The 27575-nt window shown below is 48.2% G+C and overlaps 1 protein-coding gene across 17 annotated transcripts in view; it reads left to right on the top strand.

The window, feature by feature from the left end:
• The window catches only part of tns1b (tensin 1b), a 939527-nt gene that overhangs the window by 851693 nt on the left and 60259 nt on the right, over positions 1–27575 (top strand). For all 17 annotated transcript variants that reach the window (XM_068034709.1, XM_068034713.1, XM_068034718.1 and 14 more), the window contains 2 exons: positions 6235–6304; positions 15999–16100. In XM_068034709.1, coding sequence (XP_067890810.1) covers positions 6235–6304; positions 15999–16100 — 172 coding nt within the window. The remainder of the gene's footprint in view (positions 1–6234; positions 6305–15998; positions 16101–27575) is intronic.

Genomic DNA, 27575 nt, shown 5'->3' with positions numbered 1-27575 from the left:
GATGAAGGGTCACTGACCTGAAACATTAACTCTGCTTCTCTCTCCACAGATGCTGCCAGACCTGCTAAGTATTTCCAGCATTTCTTGTTTGTTATTGAGTTTCCAGTCCTGGTCATCCTGCAACCACGTCTCTGTGATAGCTATCCAATCATATTCATTTGTTTCTATCTGTGCCGTCAGCTCATCTATCTTGCTACAAATGCTACGTGCATTCAGATAAAGAGCCTTAAGTTTTGACTTTTTACCATTTTTACCTTCTCTGGTTCTAATTTCTGCTGTACTCTTCTGCTTGTATTCTCTGTCCCTTCCTGTCACTCTCTGATTAATGTATGTTCCTTCACTACCCTGCACCTCTGCTCTCTCGTTACTTCTTGACTTTTTAAACTTCCTTTCAATTGACCCCACCCCCCACTATTTAGTTTCAAGCCTTATCTACAACCCTAGTTATATGATTTGCCAGGACATTGGTCCCAGCATGGTTCAAGTGAAGCCCATCCCAGCGGAACAGCTCTCTCTTTCCCCAGTACTGGTGCCAGTGTCCCATGAATCGTAACCCATTTTTCCCACACCAATCTTTGAGCCACACGTTTACTTCTATAATCTTATTTACCCTACACCAGTTTGCACGTGGCTCAGGTAGTAATCCAGAGATTATTACCTTTGTGTTTCTGCTTTTTAATTTAGTCCCTCAGCAGAACCTCTTTCCTATTCCTACCTATGTCGTTGGTACCTACGTGGACCACGACAACTGGATCCTTCCCCTCCCACTCCAAGTTCCTGTCCAGCCCAGAAGAGATGTCCTTAACCTTGGCACCAGGTAGGCAACACAGCCTTCGGGACTCCCTGCCTTTGCTGCAGTGAACAGTATCTACTCCCCTAACTATGCTATCCCCTACGAGCAGCCAACACTTGCTGCAGATGTGGTCACCGTGGATCGCACCTGCGTCCACCAGCTCCCACATACTACAGTTGCAAAGCATCGCCCGCCCAGCCATCTCCATTCTATTTAATTAATTAATTTGGATCTCAGTATTTAAAAAAAAAATGAATTATGTAAGTGTACTCTTAACCTGCAATGTCGTCTCCTGCTATAAATCACTTGGCTAAAACGAAAAAGAGACATGGAAGAAATACCCACCAATCACTTACCAGCTCTCCTGTGATGTCACACTTTGATTTTTATTGGTCAAGCAGGTCCACTGTTCCCGCTGCCACCGCTGCTTCTCGTCTCGGGCCTCGGGTCTCGGCTCTTTCATATCCCGGCTAATCTCGCCTGTTCCCGCTCTCACCGCCACCGCTACTTCTCGTCCCGGGCCTCGGGCCTCGGCTCTTTTATATCCCGGCTCCTCTCGCCTGTTCCCGCTCTCACCGCCACCGCTACTTCTCGTCTCGGGCCTCGGGTCTCAGCTCTTTTATATCCCGGCTCCTCTCGCCTCTTCCCGCTCTCACCGCCACTGCTGCTTCTCGTCTCGGGCCTCGGGTCTCGGCTCTTTTATATCCCGGCTCCTCTCGCCTGTTCCCGCTCTCACTGCCACTGCTGCTTCTCGTCTCGGGCCTCGGGTCTCGGCTCTTTCATATCCCGGCTCCTCTCGCCTGTTCCCGCTCTCACCGCCACCGCTACTTCTCGTCTCGGGCCTCGGGCCTCGGCTCTTTCATATCCCAGCTCCTCTCGCCTGTTCCCGCTCTCACCGCCACTGCTGCTTCTCGTCTCGGGCCTCGGGCCTCGGCTCTTTTATATCCCGGCTCCTCTCGCCCGTTCCCGCTCTCACCGTCACCGCTTCTGTTTCCTCTCTCTCCCTCTGGTCTCGAACTGTCCCCAGCACGTGGGTAAATGTCTGGGAGGCATCACAGTCAACGGATGGGTAGGGGAATTATAGAAATATGCAGCACAGGGAGAGGGCCATTCAGCCCACCATGCCTGTACTGGCTCTTAGAAGAAGATATCCAATTAGTCCACTCCCCCCTGCAAATCTTTCCCCTGCAAATTGGATCAGGAAAAAAATGGAGGTTTATGGCAGATTCAGAGTGCTGAAAACAGTGGAGGCCCTGGAGGAGTAAAGAAAGTGTAGCGGTGACTTAAAAAAGTAATTAGGAGAGCCAAGAGGGGACATGGAGAAACACTGGCGGGCAAGATAAAGGAAAATCCTAGGGCATTTTATAAGTATATTAAGGGCAAGAGGATAACCAGAGAAAGAGTAGGGCCCATTAGGGACCAAAGTGGCAATCTGTGTGTGGAGCCAGAGGATATAGGTGAGGTTTTAAATGATTACTTTTCATCTGTGTTCACTATGGAGAAGGACGATGTAGGTGTAGAGATCAGAGAGGGGAATTGTGATATATATATTAGCATTGAAAGGGAGGAAGTATTAGCTGTTTTAGCGGGCTTAAAAGTAGATAAATCCCCAGGCCCAGATGAGATGTATCCCAGGCTGTTATATGAGGCAAGGAAGGTGATAGCAGGGGCCCTGACACAAATTTTCAAATCCTCTCTGGCCACAGGAGAGGTACCAGAGGATTGGAGGACAGCAAATGTGGTACCTTTATTTAAGAAGGGTAGCGGGGATAAACCAGGTAATTACAGGCCGGTGATTCTAACATCAGTGGTTGGGAAATTATTGGAAAAAATTCTGAGGGACAGGATTAATCTCCACTTGGAGAGACAGGGATTAATCAGGGATAGTCAATATGGCTTTGTCATGGGGAGATTGTGTCTAACTAACTTGATTGAATTTTTTGAGGAGGTGACGAGATGTGTCGATGAGGGTAAAGCAGTTGATGTAGTCTACATGGACTTCAGTAAGGCTTTTGATAAGGTCCCACATAGGAGATTGGTTAAGAAAGTAAGAGCCCATGGGATCCAGAGCAATTTGGCAAATTGGATCCAAAATTGGCTTAGTGGCAGGAGGCAGAGGGTGATGGTCGAGGGTTGTTTTTGCGAGTGGAAGCCTGTGATTAGTGGTGTACTACAGGGATTGGTGCTGGGACCCTTGCTGTTTGTAGTGTACATTGATGATCTAGACATGAATATAGGAGGTATGATCAGTAAGTTCACAGATGACACAAAAATTGGTGGTGTCGTAAATAGTGAGGAGGAAAGCCTTAGATTACAGGATGATATAGATGGGCTGGTAAGATGGGCGGAGCTGTGGCAAATAGAATTTAATCCTGAGAAGTGTGAGGTGATGCATTTTGGGAGGATTAACAAGGCAAGGGAATATGCAATGGATGGTAGGACCCTAGGAAGTACAGAGGGTCAGAGGGACCTTGGTGTACTTGTCCATAGATCACTGAAGGCAGCAGTACAGGTAGATAAGGTGGTGAGGAAGGCATATGGGATACTTGCCTTTATTAGCAGAGGCATAGAATATAAGAGCAGGGAGGTTATGATGGAGCTGTATAAAACGCTGGTTAGGCCACAGCTGGAGTACTGTGTACAGTTCTGGGCACCACACTATAGGAAGGGTGTGATTGCACTGGAGAGGGTGCAGAGGAGATTCACCAGGATGTTGCCTGGGCTGGAGCATTTCAGCTATGAAGAGAGACTGAAAAGGCTAGGGTTGATTTCATTAGAACAGAGAAGGCTGAGGGAAGATATGATTGAGGTGTACAAAATTATGAGGGGCATTGATAAGTTAGATAGGAAGAAACTATTTCCCTTAGCGGAGGGGTCAATAACCAGGGGGCATAGATCTAAGGTAAGGGGCAGGAGGTTTAGAGGGGATTTGAGGAAACATTTTTTCATCCAGAGGGTGGTTGGAATCTGGAACACACTGCCTGAAGAGGTGGTAGAGGCAGGAACCCTCACAACATTTAAGAAGTATTTAGATGAGCACTTGAAATGCCATAGCATACAAGGCTACAGGCCAAGTGCTGGAAAATGGGATTAGAATAGTTAGGTGCTTGATGGCCAGCACAGACACGATGGGCCGAAGGGCCTGTTTCTGTGCTGTATAACTCTATGACTCTATGACATGACTCTAAGTATTTATCCAATTCCTTTTTGAAAGTTACTATTGAATCTGCTTCCACCGCCCTTTCAGGCAGTGTGTTCCAGATCACAACAACTCACTGTGTAAAAACATTCTCCTCATCTTCCTGTTTCCAATCACCGTCAATCTGTGTCCTCTGTTTACTCACCCTCCTGCCACTGGAAACAGTTTCTCCTCATCTACTAAAACCCTCAAAATTTCCAACACCTCTATTAAATCTCCCTTAATCTTCTCTGCTCTAAGGAGAACAACCCCAGCGTCTGTAGTCGCTCCAAACCTCTCATCATCAGTTTTTCAGGCGGAGGTAGATAGATTTTTGTTAGGCAAGGGAATCAAAGGTCATCGGGAGTAGATGGGAGTGTGGAATTCGAGACACAAACAGATCAGCCATGATCTTATTGAATGGCGGAGCAGGTTCGAGGGGCTGAATGGCCTGCTTCTGCTCCTAATTTGTTTGTTTGTATTTGTTCGTCTGTTTGTATCATCTGGAAAACCTCTATTCGGTCACCTCTTAACCTTTTCTGTTCCAAGGAGAACAGTCTGAACTTTTCCAACCTCTCCTCATACCTGAATTCCCTTAGTCCCAGTAAATCAGGCTAAACCTCCTCTAGACCCTGCCCTGAAGACCCCCACCGGCCCAGAATGAGGCATATTAATTTCATCATATGAACATTAATTTTAAACTGTTGCTGGACTGAAGAAATTACTTGCTTAAAAAGAGATCACCAGACGCATGGCTGGAGGACATTTGCATACTAAGAGACAATGCTTGGAGAGACAAAAGAATTGCTCACTGATCCAATTAACAGAGATTGGGCTGGGCAATGGTGAGCCGCATCTTGTCGGGGTGGGAGACAGCACTACATTCCCCCACCCCAACTGAGAGCTTTGGAATCCACAAACGCAGGAGTGGTTAAACCAGCTAGTCACATGACTAACCGGCTGGTCCAGGCTTTTTGAACTAGACAGAGGATAGTCTGAATTCAGACTGCAGACTGTAACTGAACCTGGAACAAGAGAGCTTCTCTCCTGGCTGGCTCTCTCTCACTTTCTCGCAGGCCTCCGGACCCACTGAAGACATGTAAAAGTAAATTTAAGGAGGAGACTGACAGATTTCTAATTAGGAAAGAGTTGAAGGGTTATAGAGAATGGGCTGGAGAGTGGAGTTGAGGCCGAGATGCGATCAGCCATGATCGTATTGATTGGCGGAGCAGGCTCGAGGGGCTGAATTGCCTACTCCTGCTCCTAGTTCTTATGTTCTTATGTAAACCTCAAGAAAGAAAAGACTCCTACATCGAAACAAGTTTAAGCGTGCATTGAGCCCCAACAAACAGCAAGACTTACCAGCAACCAAAGACTCCACATTGAACTTAACTGACGATAAATACCAACCAAATATTGCCTCAAACCTTTCCCCTTTATTCTTTCTACTTTTTCTGTCTCTATCTGCGTGTGTGTTTATCGCGTATGCTTGCTAGCCTGGTCACGTTGGGTATTCATAGTGTTCAAGATTAATAAACTTCCATCTTTCTTGTTTAAATCTAAGAAAAACTGTCTGATTTGATTTCTTTGCCTTACAATTGGAAAGCCGTGAACAAGGATTCACTGAGGGGGAGCTAAAAACAGTGTTTTTAAACCCTGTTACAGTTAGACCAGGCAAAGGCTGATAGGGAACTCCTGGACCCCTATCTTACCTGGTCCTAACAACCCTTTCAAAGGCCTTTACATCTTTCCTGAAGTGTAGAGTCCAGAATTATCCATAATACTCTCACTTGTACCTTAGAGCCAGGCCATTAAGGAATGCAATCAGGAAATATGTTTTCTCACAAAGAGTAATGGAAATAGGAACTTTCCCCAGACCCTCCCCCTGCTGTGGACACTGGGGGGTCAACTGGAGCTTTCAAGACTGAGAACAATAGAGTTTTGTTTTTGGACAGACTGGAGGGACTGAATGGCCTCCTCCTGTTCGTGTATAATTGTCTTGAGGGGCCGAATGGCCTTCCTCTGCTCAGGGGGCTGAATATCCTCCTCCTGTTCGTGTGTAGCAGGTTCTAGGGGCTGAATGGCCTCCTCCTGTTCGTGTGATCCTCTAATGGTGCCTCACTGAGTTGAACAGTGAGAGGTATCCAGATAGGAATCTGTTCACTTGTCTCCTGTTACAGTTACTTGGAGCCACCCTGCGGGCTGGACTCCTGGTTTGTTCTTTCACCATCTTGATCACTTTGTATCACGTTGTCTTTTCCAGCCCAACATGCACAGCTACAGAGAAGCATTCGAGGAGATGGAAGGAGCACCAACTAGTCCGACCAGTGTTGGTGAGAACTGTCCCTTCACGCCTGTTTATTCTTCTCTTCTCAAACCCCTTAGCTCAAAAATCAGTAAATCCCTGAATTACTCGAGAAGTGGAAGGTGACGATTACAGAAAAAATTAACAGTGCTACACCGTTACTGTACACTGTGTACAGTACCTGTTCTCCTTATTTAAGGAAGGATATAAATATGTTGGAGGCAGTACAGGGAAGAGTTACTAGACTAATACCTGGAATGGACGGGTTGTCTTACGAGGAAAGATTGGACAGGCTAGACTTGTATCTACTGGAATTTAGAAGAGTAAGAGGCGACTTGATTGAAACATATAAGATCCTGAGGGGTCTTGACAGGGTGGATGTGGAAAGGATGTTTCCTCTTGTGGGAGAATCTAGAACTAGGGGTGACTGTTTAAAAATAAGGGGTCACCCATTTAAGACAGAGATGAGGAGAATTTTTTTCTCTCAGAGGGTTAAGAGTCTTTGGAATTCTCTTCCTCAAAAGGCGGTGGAAGCAGAGTCTTTGAATATTTTTAAGGAAGAGGTAGATAGATTCTTGATAAGCAAGGGGGTGAAGGGTTATCGGGGTAAGTTGGAAATGTGGAGTAATCAGTTCAGCCATGAACTTATTGAATGGCGGAGCAGGCTCGAAGGGTCGAGTGGCCTACTCCTGCTCCTAATTTGCATGTTTGTATTTAATACTTTAATTCAAAAATAACATCTTTAATCAAAAGGAAGAAAACTGTAATGGTTGATTGATCTGGGTTTGATTGTATTAGTCTGTGCACTTATCTGTGTTTACTGTGTTTGATTGCTTATGCCTATGGGTGGAGTTGAAGAGTTGAAACTGAAACTAAAAGAATAAGACTAGAATGTTCTACAGATAAACAGAGACTGTTCTGAGAAGACATTGTGCTGAGTTCTAGTAAGAGCTAAGATACTTAAATGCTGTAAATAAACTAGCTGGTGATTTAATGTAAGTGTGATATCTGCATTTCTCTGAGATAAATCAGATATATATAATATATTTCAGCAACTCGGTGTAAACATAACAACTGTGCTGATGGTTTCCGTGATTGATTCACCAGATTCCCCTAAAGTGCCTGTCTTGGGTCTTGTCCTGGAGAATAATCCCATTACTTCATAACATTCCTGTTCCTCATCTTTTCCCAGTCTCTCAACTTCTTATTGGGAAGACAAGACCTTAAAAAAGCCAACAACATTCCTGATATTATAAATAAGGGCAGAAAGACAAGAGCAGAGCAGCGATGAAGAATTTGTGTAAAACATCAGCGACAGCACAGTGTGCAGTTCTGGATATCCCATTTCAGAAAGGAGATTAAACCCACAGTATGTGTACAGCGTTGATTCACTAGGATGCTGCAGAGATGGAAAACTGTAGAGAGCTGAGATACTGAGAGATATGGTTGAGTTTTTTAAACTACTTGGGTGTTTTGAGAGAGTAAATAGGGAGTCAGTGACAAGGAATCATCAATTTAAACAGAACACTGAGAGTGAGGAGAGCTTCAAGACATTGCTTCACAAAGAGGGTTCAATCGGTATCGAATATTTTACTAATGGGAATGATTGAGTAAGAGACGATTGCATTTTGTTAGAAAAATTAGGTAGATGTTTCAAGCAGAGGAAGGTGCAGGGATATGGGGAGAATGGAGCAGTGGGATTAGTTTGGGATTGATGCAGGGATATGGGGGGAGAGCGGGGCAGTGGGACTAGTTTGGGATTGATACAGGACTATGGGGAGAGTGGGGCAGTGGGACTAGTTTGGGATTGATACAGGACTATGGGGAGAGAGTGGGGCAGTGGGATTAGTTTGGGATTGATGCAGGGCTATGGGGAGAGAGTGGGGCAGTGGGACTAGTTTGGGATTGATACAGAGCTATGGGGAGAGAGTGGGGCAGTGGGATTAGTTTGGGATTGATGCAGGGCTGTGGGGAGAGAGTGGGGCAGTGGGATTATTTTGGGATTGATACAGGGCTATGGGGAGAGAGTGGGGCAGTGGGATCAGCTTGGGATTGATAGAGGGCTATGGGGAGAGAGTGGGGCAGTGGGATTAGTTTGGGATTGATACAGGGCTATGGAGAGAGAGCAGGGCAGTGGGATTAGTTTGGGATTGATACAGGGCTATGGGGAGAGAGTGGAGCAGTGGGATTAGTTTGGGATTGATACAGAGCTATGGGGAGAGAGTGGGGCAGTGGGATTAGTTTGGGATTGATACAGGGCTGTGGGGAGAGAGTGGGGCAGTGGGATTAGTTTGGGATTGATACAGGGCTATGGGGAGAGAGTGGGGCAGTGGGATCAGCTTGGGATTGATAGAGGGCTATGGGGAGAGAGTGGGGCAGTGGGATTAGCTTGGGATTGATACAGGGCTATGGGGAGAGAGTGGAGCAGTGAGATTAGTTTGGTGCGGGTAATGTAATGCACTGGGACACCCAGATCCATCTGCATCTCAGAGCTCTGCAATCTCTCACCATTTAGATAATATGCTTCTTTTTTATTCTTTCTACCAAAGCGGACAATTTCACACTTTCCCACATTATACTCCATTTGCCAGATCTTTGCCCACTCACTTAACCTATCTATATCCCTTTGTAGCCTCCTTATGTCCTCTTCACAACTTACCTTCCTCCCTATCTTTGTGTCATGAGCAAATTTCACAACCAGAACTTCGGTCCCTTCAACTAAGTCATTTATATAAATTGTAAAAAGTTGAGACCCCAGCACAGATCCCTGTGGCACACCACTCGTTACATCTTGCCAACCAGAAAATGACCCATTTATGCCTACTCTCTGTTTCGTCTGAGCTAGCCAATCTTCTATCCATGCCAATATGTTATCCCCTACACCATGAGCTTATATTTATTTTGAGATACAGCACTGAAACAGGACCTTCGGCCCACCGAGTCTGTGCCGACCAGCAACCACCTATTTATACTAATCCTACATTAACCCCATATTCCTACCACATCCCCACCATTCTCCTACCATCTACACTAGGGGCAATTTACAATGGCCAATTTACCTATCAACCTGCAAGTCTTTGGCAGTGGGAGGAAACCGGAGCACCCGACGGAAATCCACACAGTCACAGGGAGAACTTGCAAACTCCGCACAGGCAGTACCCAGAACTGAACCCGGGTCGCCGGAGCTGTGAGGCTGTGGTGCTAACCACTGCCCCACTGTGCAATAATCTTTGATGTGGCACCTTATCAAATGCCTTCTAGAAATCTAAGTACAGTACATCCACCAGTTCCCCTTTATCCACAGCACATGTAACTCACTCAAAGAACTCCAATAAAGTGGTTAAACATGATTTACCTTTTACAAAACCATGTTGACTCTGCCTGATTAGCTTGAATTTTTCTAAATGCCCTAAATGTTTCTAAACAACAAATATATATACATCAAGTTATTTCTTTGTGTTAAACTTATCTGTTTTCTCTAAGTACAGAAATAGTCTTTGAGATAGGAAGGTCTCTTAGGTCTTCAATTAGATTTACGAATTTGTAGTTGTGGATCTGTTTGATCAGCTTGATGAGACGGATGATCAATATCACTCTAGGAAAAGGAAATGTATCCTCATAATATCCTGGTCTGCTCCCTATCAAACGTCTCGCATTCCACTTGCTGTTGTCATCCAACAAATAAGCATTGGTACTGAGCAAACATTTAATCTGCTTTGGACTTGATCCTGATGAAGCAAATTTGTGGTCATGATTTGGCCGTTTGATTCAAACCCAATCTCCAACTTTTAATTGTGGTTCTCTTGTGCCTGTACATTTGTCAAAGTATGCTTTTGCTTTGCCTTGTCGGTTTGCGATTTCATCTGCTTTTGCTCTGACATCCTCGTTAACTGGTAATAATGGCTTAAGAATGGTCAGTGGCATATGAAAATTCCGACCTATCATAGGTTCAGCTAGTGTCTTTCCGATCCGAGAGTGTGTAGGCTTTACTGCGGATAATCGTTGATCATGTTCAGCTTTGTCCCTTCCATGGACAACGACATTATCAAGTAGGTTGAGCATCCCCTCAACATCCACCAAAACTGATGAAACAATCTTCTGGAATGTACTAGGCGCTGAACTTAGTCCATATAGCATTCTGCGGTACTGAAAGACACCTTCATGGGTAACCAAAGCTGGTTACCCTGGCTTTGTTTTGCTGGAGGTATCTGAGGGTATCTCTGTCACATATCAAGCTTTGTGAAGACTTTGGAGTCATGAAATGATGACGACAGTTCTTGGATTGTTGGACCTGGATATTTATCTGGTACGATAGCTTTGTTGACTGCCTTTAGGTCCTTTAGGTCTAAGTTCACCATTTTTTCATCGTGCAATGACTAGATTTGATATCCACGGCGATAAGTCGATTCGCTCAGTGATGCTGTCTACTTCTAGTTGTTTCATCTCCTGTGACACTTCAGCACGGATTGCAATCGGCAACCATCTCAAATTTTGTGAAACTGTTCGAATTGATGTGTCGACGCGAGGAGCATAACAGGACCCTATGATCTCCTCAAATGCAGTAAATAAGGAAGGATACTGGCATGTATGGTCTGCATTATCAATCCCATTAGTGTGTGCTCCAGTGGGGTCAGTGAGTTTGAATCCAAGCCTATCGAAAAGATTTACCCCCATAAGGCTTCAGCCTTTAGCTATATAGAAAGTGAAGCTGTCTAGAGTGACATTTTTGTAACGTCCTGGACCTGTGATCATCCCCGAAACTAGGATGGTAGTGTGGTCATCAGCTTGAAGGGTGTCTGTTGCAGGAGTAAGGGAGAATTGCAAAAATTACTCATGGTAGAGTTTGTCACTCAAAATAGATACTTCGGCACCGACATCGATAAGAAGTGACACTAAGATGCCTGCGATCCCGACTGAGCACTCCTTAAAATGGCCTGGAGCTTTACATTTTGTGTTGGTAAATACATGTTGTACCTCACTGTCAGGAAGAGACTTCCCCACATGTCGAACCGATGAAGTCTTTTTCTTTGACGACCTGCACATCTTTACAAATTTGTTCCACTTTGAACACGAGTTACACTTTTCTCCGTGAGCTGAACTTGGCATCGTGACTGGATGAACATTTCCACAATTTGAACACAGTTTTGAAGGTAACTGACCGTGATGGGGCACATTTTGATGAGGTTGCTGAGGTTTTCTTGGCCTTGACCCTTGCACTGAATCTGGTTGGGCAAGCTGTGTCTGCAACCCTGAGTCTCAGGGTGCCAGTGTGTGTAACCTCTTCGAATCTAACATGGCAGATTCAATCTGCCGTAAGGAGATGTGTCCTAATTCATGGAATTGATGTCTTTTCAATTAAACAGTCACAAATTAGTTCGTTGGTTAGTGTACCAAATTTACATGTAGATGCCAATTGTTGCAATGCTGTCACATATTGTTTAATGGACTCACCATGGCCCTGAGATCTCTGGTGAAATGTGTATCGCTCCATCATCACACTTTTCTTTGGCCCAAAATATATTTCGAGAGCACTTACCGCTGTATCAAACGTAGACGTATCTTCTGTGAGCTGCTCAAATATGCCTTGGCCTTCCGCTCCTAGCCAATGTTCAAGCATTGTTTTCTTATGGTCTGCTGCTATATCTGAGCTGTCCATCCCCATTAAGAGTAAGTAGGTCTTGAACCCCAAAATCCACGCACCCAGCACATGGAAGGATTTCCTGGCATTGAAAGAAAAGGTTCTGGAGCGGATAAGATTACATGTTTGCAGAATCACCCTCGTAGCCACATTTTTGTTATGTTTGCGCCAGATCGCTGGACATAGTATATATATCTGATTTATCTCAGAGCAATGCAGATATCACATGTGTATTAAATCACCAACTAGTTTATTTACAGCACTTTAAAGTATTTCAGCCCTTACTAGATCTCAGCACAATGTCTTCTCAGAACAGTCTCAGTTTAGCTGTCGAACATTCTAGTCTTGCTCTTTTGGCTTTAGTTTCAACTCTTCAGCTCCACCCATAGGCTTAAGCAATCAAACACAGTGAACACATGTAAGTGGACAGACTAATACAATCAAACCCAGATCAATCAAACACTACAACTGTGTTCAGTTTCAGTACTGTTTTCCTTACTACTAACTTCTGTTAACTCCTAACTACTGCTATTAAGACTACCATCTACTACTGCTGCTATGACTACTACTTACTACTTTACTAGTAGCTATGACTACTGTCTACGACCTACTAGTGCTGTTATTACTAAATATTATTACCTACTATGTACAACTAACTATGAATATTGCTATTAAGTATTATAACTAGGTACAACTGCTGTGACTACTAACTACTAACAATTAATACCAATGGTTTCCCCAACTGGGACTGTAGTGATGTGCGTGTACAATTTCCATTGCTCATGATAGAGAGAAACTATTTCCTCTCGTGGGGGGAGTCCAGAACAAGGGGGCAGGACCTTAAAACTAGAGTCAGGCCGTTCAGGGGTGATGTCAGGAAGCACGTCTTCACACAAAGGGGAGTGGAAATCTGGAATAAAATCAGAAAATGCTGGAAACACTCATCAGGTCTGGCAGCATTTGTGGAAAGAGAAACAGAGTTAACATTTCAGGTTGATGATCTTTCGACAGAACGGAAAGAGGTAAAGATGCAACAGGTTTTACAGAGGCAGGGAAAGGGACTGTGGGAAGAACAGGAGAAATTAAAATATCAAAAGGGATGATGGTGCAAGGCAAAGAAAGGTGGTAATAAGACACATAAAGAAACAAAAGATGGTCTCGAACTCACTACATACTCCAAAAAGCTGCATCACCTTTGCTTCCAATTTCCACTCTTCCCTTCCCTTCCTCAACTACTGTATGATCCAACATGATGTCAGCACCAAACACATCTTTCCCTCCCCTTTCAGCATTCTGATGGGACCATTCCCTCTGTGACACCCTGGTCCACTCCTCCGTCACCCCAACACCGTGTTCCCTTCCGCAACACCTTCCCAAACAAACACAGGAGATGCTGCACCTGCCCTTTTACCTTCTCCCTTCCTACTGTCCAAGACCCTAAACCTTCCTTCACCTTCCGGATGAAACAGCGATGAACGTGTACTCCTTTCAGTTTAGTATACTGCATTCACTGCTCACAATGCGGTCTCCTCTACATTGCGGAGAACAATGGCAGACTGCTTTGACCGCTTTGTGAAACAGCTCCATTCAGTCTGCAAGCATGACCCTGAGCTACCAGTCGCCTGTCATTTTAATTCTCCACCTTGCTCTCATGCAGACCTCTCTGTCCTCAGCCTCCTGCAGCATTCCAATGAATGCTGTCAGCTCAAGAACGGCACCTCATCGTAACTTCTGCACCCAGTTTTTGTAACTTTGATTCTGCTTATCCCATTTACATCTGCTGTAGACTCAGCATTTGTTTCTTTGTTCCTTTCCAGCATTTTCTGTTTTTGTTTCAGATTTTCCAGTATATGGCTTCTGTGTCAGTGGAAATCTGGAATTCTCTCCCCCAACAGTCTGTCAATGGTGGAGCTTTCAAGATTGAGATCGAGAGATTTTGTTGGAACAGTATCAAGGGGCTGAATGGCCTCTTGTTCCTAATATTCCTGTGTCCCTATCCCACTGAGATCAACTGTTTCTGCACAGAGCTGGGACTGGAGAATGTGACCTGGTCTTGTAACCAGCATACTGTGATCCACCAGACTGTGTCCCACCAGACTGTGTCCCACCAGACTGTGATCCACCAGACTGTGTCCCACCAGACTGTGATCCACCAGACTGTGTCCCACCAGACTGTGTCCCACCAGACTGTGATCCACCAGACTGTGTCCCACCAGACTGTGATCCACCAGACTGTGTCCCACCAGACTGTGATCCACCAGACTGTGTCCCACCAGACTGTGATCCACCAGACTGTGTCCTACCAGACTGTGTCCCACCAGAATGTGATCCACCAGACTGTGTCCCACCAGACTGTGTCCCACCAGACTGTGATCCACCAGACTGTGTCCCACCAGACTGTGTCCCACCAGACTGTGATCCACCAGACTGTGTCCCACCAGACTGTGTCCCACCAGACTGTGATCCACCAGACTGTGTCCCACCAGACTGTGATCCACCAGACTGTGTCCCACCAGACTGTGTCCCACCAGACTGTGATCCACCAGACTGTGTCCCACCAGACTGTGATCCACCAGACTGTGTCCCACCAGACTGTGTCCCACCAGACTGTGATCCACCAGACTGTGTCCCACCAGACTGTGATCCACCAGACTGTGTCCCACCAGACTGTGATCCACCAGACTGTGTCCCACCAGACTGTGTCCCACCAGACTGTGATCCACCAGACTGTGTCCCACCAGACTGTGATCCACCAGACTGTGTCCCACCAGACTGTGTCCCACCAGACTGTGATCCACCAGACTGTGTCCCACCAGACTGTGATCCACCAGACTGTGGGCGGCACAGTGGCGCAGTGGTTAGCACCGCAGCCTCACAGCTCCAGGGACCCGGGTTCGATTCTAGGTACTGCCTGTGCGGAGTTTGCAAGTTCTCCCTGTGTCTGCGTGGGTTTTCGCCGGGTGCTCCGGTTTCCTCCCACAGCCAAAAGATTTACAGCTGATAGGTAAATTGGCCGTTGTAAATTGCCCCTAGTGTAGGTAGGTGATAGGGAATATGGAATTACTGTAGGGTTAGTATAAATGTGTGGTTCTTGGTCGGCACAGACTCGATGGGCCGAAGGGCCTGTTTCAGTGCTGTATCTCTAAATAAGGCAGTGTCCCAGTAGACAGTGATCCAGCGGAGTGTGAGGTCGACCAACTGTGTCCCAGCCAACTATGAGCCCAGCAGACTGTGTCCCAGTAAACTATGACCCAGCAGACTATGACCCAGCAGACTGTGACCCAGCAGACTGTGACCCTGCAGACTGTCACCCTGCAGACTGTGACCCAGCAGAATGTGTCCCACCAGACTGTGATCCACCATACTGTGTCCCAGCTGACTGTGTCCCAGCAGACTGTGTCCCAGCAGACTGTGATCCACCAGACTGTGTCCCAGCAGACTGTGTCCCACCAGACAGTGATCCACCAGACTGTGACCCACCAGACTGTGATCCAGCAGACTGTGACCGTGCAGAACGTGTCCCAGCAGACTGTGATCCACCAGACTGTGATCCACCAGACTGTGTCCCACCAGACTGTGTTCCACCAGACTCTGACCCACCAGACTGTGTCCCAGCAGACTGTGATCCACCAGACTGTGACCGTGCAGAATGTGTCCCACCAGACTGTGTCCCACCAGACTGTGATCCACCAGACTGTGTCCCAGCAGACTGTATCCCAGCAGACTGTGACCCAGCAGACTGTGATCCACCAGACTGTGTCCCAGCTGACTGTGACCCAGCAGACTGTGACCCACCAGACTGTGACCCACCAGACTGTGTCCCACCAGACTGTGTCCCACCAGACTGTGTCCCATCAGACTGTGTCCCAGCAGACTGTGACCCAGCTGACTGTGTCCCAGCTGACTGTGTCCCAGCAGACTGTGACCCAGCAGACTGTGATCCACCAGACTGTGTCCCAGCTGACTGTGTCCCAGCAGACTGTGACCCACCAGACTGTGACCCACCAGACTGTGAGCCCATCAAATCAACTCCCCTCTGTGTCACCATTTTCTAAGCTTTAAACCTCTTCTTTTATTGTCACAGCCCGTTCACCACCTGGCCTGGCCAAGACCCCACTCTCTGCATTGGGCCTGAAGCCTCACAATCCAGCAGATGTTCTTCTCCAGTCAGCAGCATTGGGACAAGGTAGGATCATCAGTTAATTTTCATGGTCAAACCCCACGCAAGGCCTCACCATGGAATCGGAGGCAGGAACGGAACAAGAGGCGGAGTTGGAGCGGGAGGCGGGGTTGGAGCGGGAGGCGGGGTTGGAGCGGGAGGTGGGGTTGGAGCGGGAGGCGGGGTTGGAGTGGGATGTACACGCAGCAGATGTCCTGATGCATTGAACCACTTTTAAGGATTTAAAGGAGGGATAAAGAAGAGAACCTGTGCCTTTCACAACTCAGGACGTCACAAAGCACTTACGAGGAATGAATTACATTTAGTTTGTAGTTACTGTAGCAATGGAGGAAAACAAGATCAGGGGGCAGGTTGTTCAACCTTGCCCGTCTAAGAGTGAAGACCAAATTACGGAAAGTCCTCATCAGGGAACTCTTCTTTGCTGACGATGCTGCTTTAACATCTCATATTGAAGAGTGTCTGCAGAGACTCATCGACAGGTTTGCGGCTGCCTGCAATGAATTTGACCTAACCATCAGCCTCAAGAAAACGAACATCATGGGGCAGGACGTCAGAAATGCTCCATCCATCAATATCGGTGACCACGCTCTGGAAGTGGTTCAAGAGTTCACCTACCTAGGCTCAACTATCACCAGTAACCTGTCTCTAGATGCAGAAATCAACAAGCGCATGGGTAAGGCTTCCACTGCTATGTCCAGACTGGCCAAGAGAGTGTGGGAAAATGGGGCACTGACATGGAACACAAAAATCTGAGTGTATCAAGCCTGTGTCCTCAGTACCTTGCTCGACGGCAGCGAGGCCTGGACAACATATGTCAGCCAAGAGAAACGTCTCAATTCATTCCATCTTCGCTGCCTCCGGAGAATCCTTGGCATCAGGTGGCAGGACCGTATCTCCAACGCAGAAGTCCTTGAGGCGGCCAATATCCTCAGCATATACACCCTACTGAGTCAGCGGCGCTTGAGATGGCTTGGCCATGTGAGCCGCATGGAAGATGGCAGGATCCCCAAAGACACATTGTACAGCGAGCTCGCCACTGGTATCAGACCCACCGGCCGTCCATGTTTCCGCTTTAAAGACGTCTGCAAACGCGACATGAAATCGTGTGACATTGATCACAAGTCGTGGGAGTCAGTTGCCAGCGTTCGCCTGAGCTGGCGGGCAGCCATAAAGGCGGGGCTAAAGAGTGGCGAGTCGAAGAGACTTAGCAGTTGGCAGGAAAAAAGACAGAAACTCAAGGGGAGAGCCAACTGCGAAACAGCCCCGACAACCAATTTTATCTGCAGCACCTGTGGAAGAGTCTGTCACTCTAGAATTGGCCTTTATAGCCACTCCAGGCACTGATCCACAAACCACTGACCACCTCTAGGCGCTTACCCATTGTCTCCCGAGACAAGGAGGTCAAAGAAGAAGACTGTAGCAATGTAGGAAGCAAATTAGCAACATTGGCCGCCAATATTCTGCAAATAGCATTGCGATAAAGACCTGATCATCTGTTTAAGTGATCTATGGATAAATATTATCCAGCACGGCGGCAAGAACTTCCGACCCATCGTTGAAATACTTCTGTGGGATCCATTACACCCACTAGAGAGAGATGACAGGGTCTCAACATAATGTCTCATCTGAAAAAATGACACCACCGACACTGCAGGACTTCCTCAGTACTGCCCTTCTGACAGTGCAGCACTCCCTCAGTACTGACCCTCTGACATTGCAGCACTCCCTCAGTACTGACCCTCTGACACTGCTGCACTCCCTCAGTACTGACCCTCCGACAGTGCTGCACTCCCTCAGTACTGACCCTCTGACAGTGCTGCAGTCCCTCAGTACTGACCCTCTGACACTGCTGCACTCCCTCAGTACTGACCCTCCGACAGTGCAGCACTCCCTCAGTACTGACCCTCTGACAGTGCTGCAGTCCCTCAGTACTGACCCTCTGACAGTGCAGCACTCCCTCAGTACTGACCCTCTGACAGTGCTGCACTCCCTCAGTACTGACCCTCCGACAGTGCAGCACTCCCCCAGTACTGACCCTCCGACAGTGCTGCAGTCCCTCAGTACTGACCCTCTGACAGTGCAGCACTCCCTCAGTACTGACCCTCTGACAGTGCTGCACTCCCTCAGTACTGACCCTCCGACAGTGCAGCACTCCCCCAGTACTGCACTGGGAGTGTCAGCCTGGAATTGTTTTGATTAAACATCCTTAAGGAAGTGTAAATAAGGCCTTTGTGTTCTGCTGGATGCGATCTGATAGTCATCCAGTGGTTGCTATTCTGTTTGCCTTATGGGATGCAGCAGTTGCCTCGGAACATTACCGCTCTTTGAAAAATGGATTTTATTTTTCTGCCTATCTCTCCTCACCCAAATGGCCATTATAGAAGAAGTTGGCCAGCCAGTCGGCGATGCAAGGGTATCGCAGCTGAATGTGATCCTGACCATCAGCTGATATCCTCACACAGGTACCTTCCTGTGGGATTTCATTCACTTGCCAACAGGAGCTGGAATTCTGTCTGGCTGGTGTGTTTTTCCAACCCTGGACCTTGGTTACACCAAAGCCACAATCGTCCCACCTGCCCCATCATTGGACTAGAACCTGTGACCTTTCTACTCTGTGTGGCCATGGACCACACTGGATGGTGGATTGACCTGTTGGGTTTCCAGGGCAAGGCCCGAAAGAATGTTTGAACTGGTCGCACATATCCAGCACTCGCTGAGGGAAACACTCTTTCAATCTATACTCCCACTGGTGAGATTTCTTAAAGTCTGCTCTCTCAAGGAGTTCAGATCAAACAGCTCACAATAACTGAACTCTGAATGTTACTGGGGCTCAGAGGGTTAACTGAGGGCAGGTTGTATAAACTTGGTTTATAGTCCCTTGAGTTTGAAAGGTTAAAGAGTGATCTGATTGAGGTTTTAAAAAAAATTAAGGGATTCTGTATAGTAGATAAAGAGAAACTATTTCCTCTCGTACCTTAAACTTAGATCTAGGCTATTCGGAGGTGAAATCAGAAAGCAAAGGGTAACAGAAATGTGCAAGCTACTCCACAGATGTCTGTGGATATTGGGGCTTAGTTGGAGCTTCCACAACTGAGGTGGATGGATTTTTGTTGGGTAGGGTTTTGAGGAAATGAGGTTGAGCTACAGATCAGCTTGGATGTAATTAAATGGTGCAACAGGCTTGAAGGGCCGAATGGCCTATTTCTGTTCCTAACACCGGTTATCTCCAGGGATGCAGCAATGTTGTGATCTTGTGCTGCTGAATTCACTCTCCTCACACTCTGTCTATCTTCTTATCTCCTCAGAGGGAGACAGTAGGTGGAGAGGAAGAAGGTAAGAGGCCCTGTCCAGACCCACCATCTTGCTCGTCAGTCACAGTCATTTCTACCCTTCCTGGTAGCTGTGCATTCCATGCCTGGCATTAAACACCGGGCTTGAGCCATTATCCATTAGAACCCAATCATTCATGTTACACAAGAACTCTATGGGGCAGGAGAATGTGTTTCCAATTGTGTGGTTTGCAAACTCCATCTACTTACCATCTCTATTAGTCGGTCTGTGGCCATTAGTTTGTTCGATGGTTAGAAGGACATGATTATATATTTGAGGTTGAAATTGGGGTTACTGGGCAGTGCAGCAACTATTGTTTCACAGTCAGAGTAGGAACTGAGAAGCAGTGCCTGGCTGCAGGCTGGGGGAACACTGTCTGTATAGGCTGCGTTTCAGTTCCCTCGAACGGAGGCCGTGGAATACTCAGTGATGATTAGATGGAGGAAAGTTATGGAAAAGGAGAAATAAACCTGCACAAAGAGTGAATTGCATGGGCCGGGGGTTTCTGCTGGGCAGAACCTATATTCACTCCTCAGAGAGGCACTCACGTCAGAGGGGACAGGGCTGGGAGTGAGGATTCCCAGTGCTGACAGTTCCTGACATGGTGTATGGGAGAACCAGGATAATATTATAGGCCAGAACACCAAAGGCATAGAGGCACGAAACCCTCCAATCTCACATGAGTGGATCCCACCAGTGCGGAGCCCTCTGACAATCTTATCAAACACTCCCAGGACAGGTACAGCATGACATTGGCTGGGCAGTTTGTGGAGCACTTCCTGTGTGCAATCAGCTGAAGCAGCTGCACCTGTACGGTCTGGTGGGAGCAGCAACTGGAGAGGAGAGAGCTGAGAACTGAGAATTACAACACAAGGATGTATCTGATTCTGTCTATTTGAGTAAAGGACTTGCGAATTATTTTGGGGAGGTGGGTGTTAGAGCACTGGTGAACTGTTTTGCTTGGACTGTTGGGGGAGGGAAGAGACACCGGAAGATGCAGGGGTGGGGCTCAAAGATTCTGTAGGGGACCCCTGTATTTGCTGTTGTGTTTTCCTCCATCTTACACAAAGGGCGCTCCCTCCACACCCCAACCGCGTGGCTCGGGGCAGCTGGAGCCGCCTGGGTGAAGAAACTTTTAGTAACAACAGCAGTAAGTGGAAAGAATTGGGCGGCTCCAGACGACCGGGCAAAGGACCCTCCCCTGACCAGAAGACTGGATTCGTATTCTTTGCAGGAAGGTGCTCCAACCACCAGTTTAACCAGAAACATCCTCGCAGCCTTTCTCTCCCTTTCACCACTCAGCTACCTATCCTCTCCTCTTTTCCTTTTCCTTTCCACCCCATCCTCCTCTACCCCAACACAGCATATTGGTTAAATTCTTAAAGACAAAACTGTTGTTTGCTTTATTTGTTAGGGGTGACTGTGGCTCTTCGACTCCCCCTCTTCGCTAGTGGCGGGGTCTTCTTGCACATATGCTGCTGCGTCTGCTGCAGCTGCACCTGTTTCCCCGTCACCATTTATGCTGTTAACATCAAAGCATGGAGTCAAGAGCTACGTCCACCCCAATATGTCAACAGAGGTATGTGTGAAAGCAGTGGCTGAGGTTGTCAACCCCTCAGTCATTGTTGCTGCCTCTAAAATATACGGGAAGGCAGTGTTTTTCCTGAAGACCAAGTGGGCGGTTTCCTTGGCCCTGAGCAAGGGGCTGACCGTGGGCGGGACCTTTCTGCCAGTGGACCCTCCGGAGGCCACTGCGCACCGGGTCACCTTGCCAAATGTCTGCATTCTGGTGAGCTCCGCATCCCTTACCTGCACCATCTGGAGGAGGTAAAGACAGGACTCACCCCAGTCCCGCTTGGTGTTCGGGAGAACATCCTCTGGCATGTCTACTCCTTCCTCCGCCAGCTCTTAATGCAGCTGGTGTGGGAGGAGATTACGGAGGGCCAATTTAATGTGGAGTTCCGGGGGCAGCGTACCCCGTCTTCTGAACCTCGGACGGGGCCGATGCCATATCTTCAAGGGGGTGGGGCACGTTTGTAAGAACAGCCCCAGCCGCCAGGCCGCCAGCTCCACCTTGGTGGTCCAGGGTGGCGTCGCTGCACTTCCCCCTACACCCCCAACACCTGCAACAACTGCCACTCAGGTGGTTACGGAGGCCGTGGTTTTCACGGCCTCGAGTGAGGAGGGGGGGACCCGTTCGGGTGGAAGGAAGGCGCGGCGCAAAGCAAAACACCCAAAGGCACACCCCCTGGATACGGAAAAAAGCTCTCAGCCTGAGGTTGGCCCTACGGCTGATCCAGGGGAGTCCACCTGCCCTGCAGCTGAGCTCCGCCCCAAGAAATCTGGGCAAAGGGGTGCAGAGGGAGAAGCAGAGGCCTCTACTGTGATGGAGGTCTCTGAGCCTCCGTGCCCTTCCTGCAATAAGAAGGCGAGACGTCCCTCCTCTGAAGAGGGCCATGAGTTGCAGGGCCCATGGCCTGGCGTGGGTCCTCGGGCTCCCCCGCCACCCGTACTGTGAGGGCAGGAGTTGCCCCAATAAAGTTCAGCCGGCACTCAGCCGGTGGTCGGGTTTGGCGCTGAAGATCCAGTCCGTCCGTGCCGCACTCAAGAAGGGAGGGAAGGGCACGGACGTGAAACTGGTTGAGAGGCGCCGGTTTAAAGCGTTCCTCAATGGGTTGCTGGGGGAGTGGAAGGCCAGGTGCACTTCCACTCCCTCCTCACAGTGAGGTGTTGGTGACGGGTTTCTAAGGACTTTTGACATGAAGATAACCAAAGCCAGCCTCAACATCAACGGCAGCAGGGGGTCTCACCGCAGATTTCACAATCTCTCAGTCCTCAAGGAAGGGAGATACGTGGTGAGCTTTCTGCAGGAAACCCACACCGTTCCGGGAGACGAAGCCACCTGGCTCCTGGAGTGGCAGGGTGGGGTCTACATGAGTCACCTCACCCCTATTTCTAGTGTGGTGGCTATCTTGTTGGCCCCGACTTTTCAGCTGGAGATCTTGGGGGTCAAGGAGCTAGTGCCGGGCGGCTTGCTCCACCTCGCCGTTCGCCTGGGTAGCATGCCGCTGCACTTTGTGAACGTGTACGAGCCCAGGCCCGGCGCGTTGCAAGCACGCTTCTTTGAAGAAGTGTCCGCTTTCTTGATGTGGCGAGTGCATCACCCTCCGGGGGGATTTTAACTGTACCCTCGGGGTGAGGGATCGTTCCGGTCCCCAGCATTGGTGGAGAAGTTGAGGGAACTGATCAGCTCCCTCAACTTGGTGGACATCTGGTGGAATCTCCATCCCGACTCTAGTGCCTTCACGTGGAGTTCTGGAGGAGGAGGGTCCTGAATCGACCGCCTCTACATTCGCAGGCGAACATCTCCCGCGTCTCGGCGGCCTCTATGCGGCTGGTGCCGTGCTCGGACCACCACCTGGTGTGGGCAGAGTTCACTCCGCACAACACGCGGGCGGGGTCCACGTACTGGCACTTTAACAACCAGCTGCTGGAGAACGAGCGATTCCGTGACTCGTTCCATTGATGCTGGGCCGACTGGAGAAGGAAGCAGGGGGGCTTCCCCTCCTTGAGGCTATGGTGGGATGTGGGCAAGACTCACATCCACGTCTTCTGTCAGGAGTACGCGAAGGGGTCGACCAAGAGGCGGGAAGCCGAGATCGGGCGCCTTGAGAGGGAGGTGCTCGACTTGGAGTCCCGCCTCGGTCATGCCGTCGTGGACCCGGCCCTGTGGCAGGCGTACAAAGAGAAGAAGGGCCCGCTGAGGGACCTGCAGCTCATAGGGTCCCGAGGCGCGTACGTGAGGTCGCGGATCCAGATCCTGGAAGATTTGGACCGCGCCTCACCCTTCTTCTACTCACTGGAAAAATGGCGGGGGTTCCATAAGCAGCTCGTTGAGCCGATGACGGATCCTCCCTCACAGATCCGGAGGGAATGGGCCTTTTGTGTGGCCCACATTTTGTGGCCCGGGTCCAACTTTTATACACCGCCGCAGAGTGTCTGGTTAAATTTAATGAGTCCTTGACAGCGCCCTTAGCTTTGGGAGAGGAGTGCGTCAGGTATGCCCCATGTCCTCCCAATTGTATACCATCTGCATGGAGCCATTCCTGTGCCTGTTTCGCAGGAGGTTGAGGGATTTGACTCTGCGCGGGCCGGCCATGTGGGTCGTCCTCTTGGCTTATGCCGATTACGTGCTCCTCACAGTCACAGATCCCGTTGACTTGCTGAAGACATGTGAGTGCTAGCAGAATTTTTCTGCTGCGGTGCTGAGTCTCCCGATTGAGGAGGGCGGCCCGTCGCTGGTGTGCGTCCGCACTCAGGCCATGACTCTCTGCCTTCAAACCCTGCAGAGATACCTGTACGTCGAGCATCCTCCCAGATGGTGTGCGCTGGCGACGTATTTTTTCCGCCAGTGTCACTGCCTTCAAAATGCCACGCAACTCCAGGCGGAGACCGTTAGCCGCCCCTCTCTGAGGGAGTTGCCTGTCTTTTACCGGGATCTATTCACAGTCTGAAACATGGTCCCCACCAGTCAGGGCACTCCCCCGCCGGCAGAGGAGAGTGCCTCGGCTCTCCGGGCAGTGTGGGCGTGTTGTGTATCCGTAGGCGTCAACCGAATTAGAGTTTAAGTTTAGGTTTAATAAATTTCAACCATCTTTTCTTTAAACCTAAGAAGGCCTGTTTGTGCTGGTTCCTTTGCCTTATAATTGGAAATCGGTGAACAAGGATTCACCAAGGAGGAGCCAAAAACACAATGAGTTTAAAATTAAACCCAGGTGAAGGCTGAGAGAGAACCCGAGACACCTTTCTCATCTGGTCATAACAAAACCAAGATTTTGAAAAAAGATTCTAAGATTTCTAGAAGATGAGGGTGTAAAATGGGTTTGAAAGGGTAGCGGGGGCGGGGAGTGTGAAATGAGATATCAGTTTTCTGTGATTCATTTCATGGCATTGTTGAAGAGCGATTTCACGCCCAGTCTGTTTCAAAAAATGTTATTAAATATCAGAGTTACGCACAGTATCGATATTTTAAGCTGCAGAATTATTTTGCTTCTGAGTAAATGGATATCTTAGAATACTGATATTAATTGTTTAGCCTGAAACAGTCTATTTTTTTTTATTCATTCATGGGATGTGGGCGTCGCTGGCCAGGCCAGCATTTATTTCCCATCCCTAATTGCCCTGGAGAAGGTGGTGGTGAGCTGCCTTCTTGAACCGCTGCACTCAATGTGGGGTAGGTACACCCACAGTGCCGTTAGGAAGGGAGTTCCAGGATTTTGACCCAGTGACAGTGAAGGAACGGTGATATAGTTCCAAGTCAGGATGGTGTGTGACTTGGAGGGGAACTTGCAGGTGGTGGTGTTCCCATGCAACTGCTGCCCTTGTCCTTCTAGGTGGTAGAGGTCACGGGTTTGGAAGGTGCTGTCTAAGGAGCCTTGGTGCATTGCTGCAGTGCATCTTGTAGATGGTACACACTGCTGCCACTATGCGTCGGTGGTGGAGGGAGTGAATGTTTGTAGATGGGGTGCCAATCAAGCGGGCTGCTTTGTCCTGGATGGTGTCGAGCTTCTTGAGTGTTGTTGGAGCTGCACCCATCCAGGCAAGTGGAGAGTATTCCATCACACTCCTGACTTGTGTCTTGTAAATGGTGGACAGGCTTTGGGGAGTCAGGCAGGATTCGCTGCAGGATTCCTAATCTCTGACCTGCTCTTGAAACTCCAGTTCAGTATCTGGTCAATGGTAACCCCCATATAACGGTGGATGCAGTGATGGTAATGCCGTTGAATGTCAAGGGGAGATGGTTAGATTCTCTCTTGTTGGAGATGGTCATTGCTTGGCACTAGTGTGGTGCGAATGTTTCTTGCCACTTATTAGCCCAAGCCTGGATATTGTCCAGGTATTGCTGCATTTCTACACGGACTGCTTCAGTATCTGAGGAGTCACAAATGGTGCTGAACATTGTGCAATCATCAGCGAACATCCCCACTTCTGACCTTATGATTGAAGGAAGGTCATTGATGAAGCAGCTGAAGCTGGTTGGGCCCAAGATACTTCCCTGAGGAACTCCTGCAGTGATGTCCTGGAGCTGAGATGATTGACCTCCAACAACCACAGCCATCTTCCTTTGTGCTAGGTATAACTCCAACCAGCTGAGACTTTTCCCCCTGATTCCCATTGACCTTCGTTTTGCCATGGCTCCTTGATGCCACACTCAGTCAAATGCTGCCTTGATGTCAAGGGTAGTCACTCTCACCTCACCTCTTGAGTTCAGTTCTTTTGTCCATGTTTGAACCAAAGCTGTAATGAGGTCAGGAGCTGAGTGGCCCTGGTGGAACCCAAACTGAGCATCACTGAGCAGCTTATTGCTAAGCAAGTGCCGCTTGATGGCGCTGTTGATGACACCTTCCATCAGTTTACTGATGATTGAGAGTAGACTGATGCGGCGGTAATTGGCCGGGTTGGACTTGTCCTGCTTTTTATGTACAGAACATACCTGGGCAATTTTCCACATTACAGGGTAGATGCCAGTGTTGTAGCTGTACTGGAACAGCTTGGCTAGCGGTGTGGCTAGTTCTGGAGCACAGGTCTTTACCAAACATCAGTGAGATCAGGAGCATTTGGAGGACATTTTATCTGTCTGTTTAGTTGCTCAAGAAAAGTGTCACTCTTAATCCATGCCATGTTAACTCACTCACCCCCACACACAGGGGACATTCCACATCAACTGTCCAGGGACAGGAAACCCCAAGAAAATGTCATTCTATAACACAAAGCTTGGCTTTTAAACAGGAAGGAGAAAAGAGTGACTGAGGGAGGGGAGGAGTCCCATAGTTTGAGGGAAGACTTCGGGAATGGAGGATACTCACATAGGATCATAGGAAATAGGAGCAGAGGTAGGCCATTTGTCCCATCGAGCCTGCTCTGCCATTCAAACAGATCACGTCTGACCATCTACCTTTCACCCTTTTCCCCCACTATCCCTATAACCCTTGATGTCATTAGTATTCAGAAGTCTATTGATTTCTGTCTTGAACATTCTCAATGATTGAGTTTCCATAGCCCTCTGGAGTAGAGAATTCTACTGATTCACAATCCTCCGAGTAAAGAAAGTTCTCTTTATCTCAGTCTTAAATGGCCTGCCCTTATTCGGAGACTGTGTCCCCTGGTTCTAGACTCACCAGCCAGAGGAAACATCCTATCCACATCTACCCTGTATAAGAATTCTGTACATTTCAATGAGATCTCCTCTCATTCTTTGAAACTCAAGAGAATACAGGTCCAGTTTCCTCAATCTCTCCTCATAGGACAGTCCCACCATCCCAGGGATTAGTCTGGTGAACCTTAGTTGCACTCCCTCAATGGAAAGTATTTCCTTCCTTAGAAAAGGAGACCAAAACTGTACACAATACTCCAGGTGTGGTCTCACCAAGACTTTAAACAATTGCAGCAATACATCTTTACTCCTGTAATAATAATACCCCTTGCAATAAAGGTCACCATACCATTTGCCTTGCTATTTGTTTGCTGCACCTGCATGCTAGCTTTTAGTGACTCATGAACAAGGACACCCAGGTCCCTTTGGACATCAACACTTCCCAATCTCTCACCATTTAAGAAATTCTCTGCCTTTCTGTTTTTTCTGCCAAAGTGGATCACCTCACACTTATTCACATTATATTCCATCTGCCATGTTCTTGCCCATTCACTTAGCCTGTCCAGGTCCCCTTAAAGCCTCCTCACAACTCACATTCCCTCCTCGCTTTGTGTCATTCGCAAATTTGGAAATATTACCATTGGTCCCCACATCCAAATCATTGATATAGATTGTGAACAGAGAAGTCCTACAGTTTCAGGAGAGACTGGGGAAGGGGAATATTTATGTGAAAGGGGTGTGATTGATTGCTCTGTGCCTCACCCAGCTGTTGGACCCCTGCAGGAACGCTTTACCCACCCCACCTCTCCATTTCTGCCTGTTTCTCTTCCCCTCTCTTTTACCATGTCTCACTCTCCCTCTGTCTCTTTTCCTGTCTTTCTCCCTCTCTATTTTTTCCTCTCTGTCTGTCACTCTTTCCCTCTCTTTTTCGTTCTCTCTCTCTTTCTCTTCTCTTTCTGTTTTACTCCCTCTAGCTCTCCCTCAATCTGCCTCCAGCT

The sequence above is a fragment of the Heterodontus francisci genome, chromosome 7, assembly GCF_036365525.1.
Source record: "Heterodontus francisci isolate sHetFra1 chromosome 7, sHetFra1.hap1, whole genome shotgun sequence".
NCBI lineage: Eukaryota > Metazoa > Chordata > Chondrichthyes > Heterodontiformes > Heterodontidae > Heterodontus > Heterodontus francisci.
Note: the sequence above shows the minus strand (reverse complement) of the source record. Positions and strands in the feature narration are given on the sequence as shown.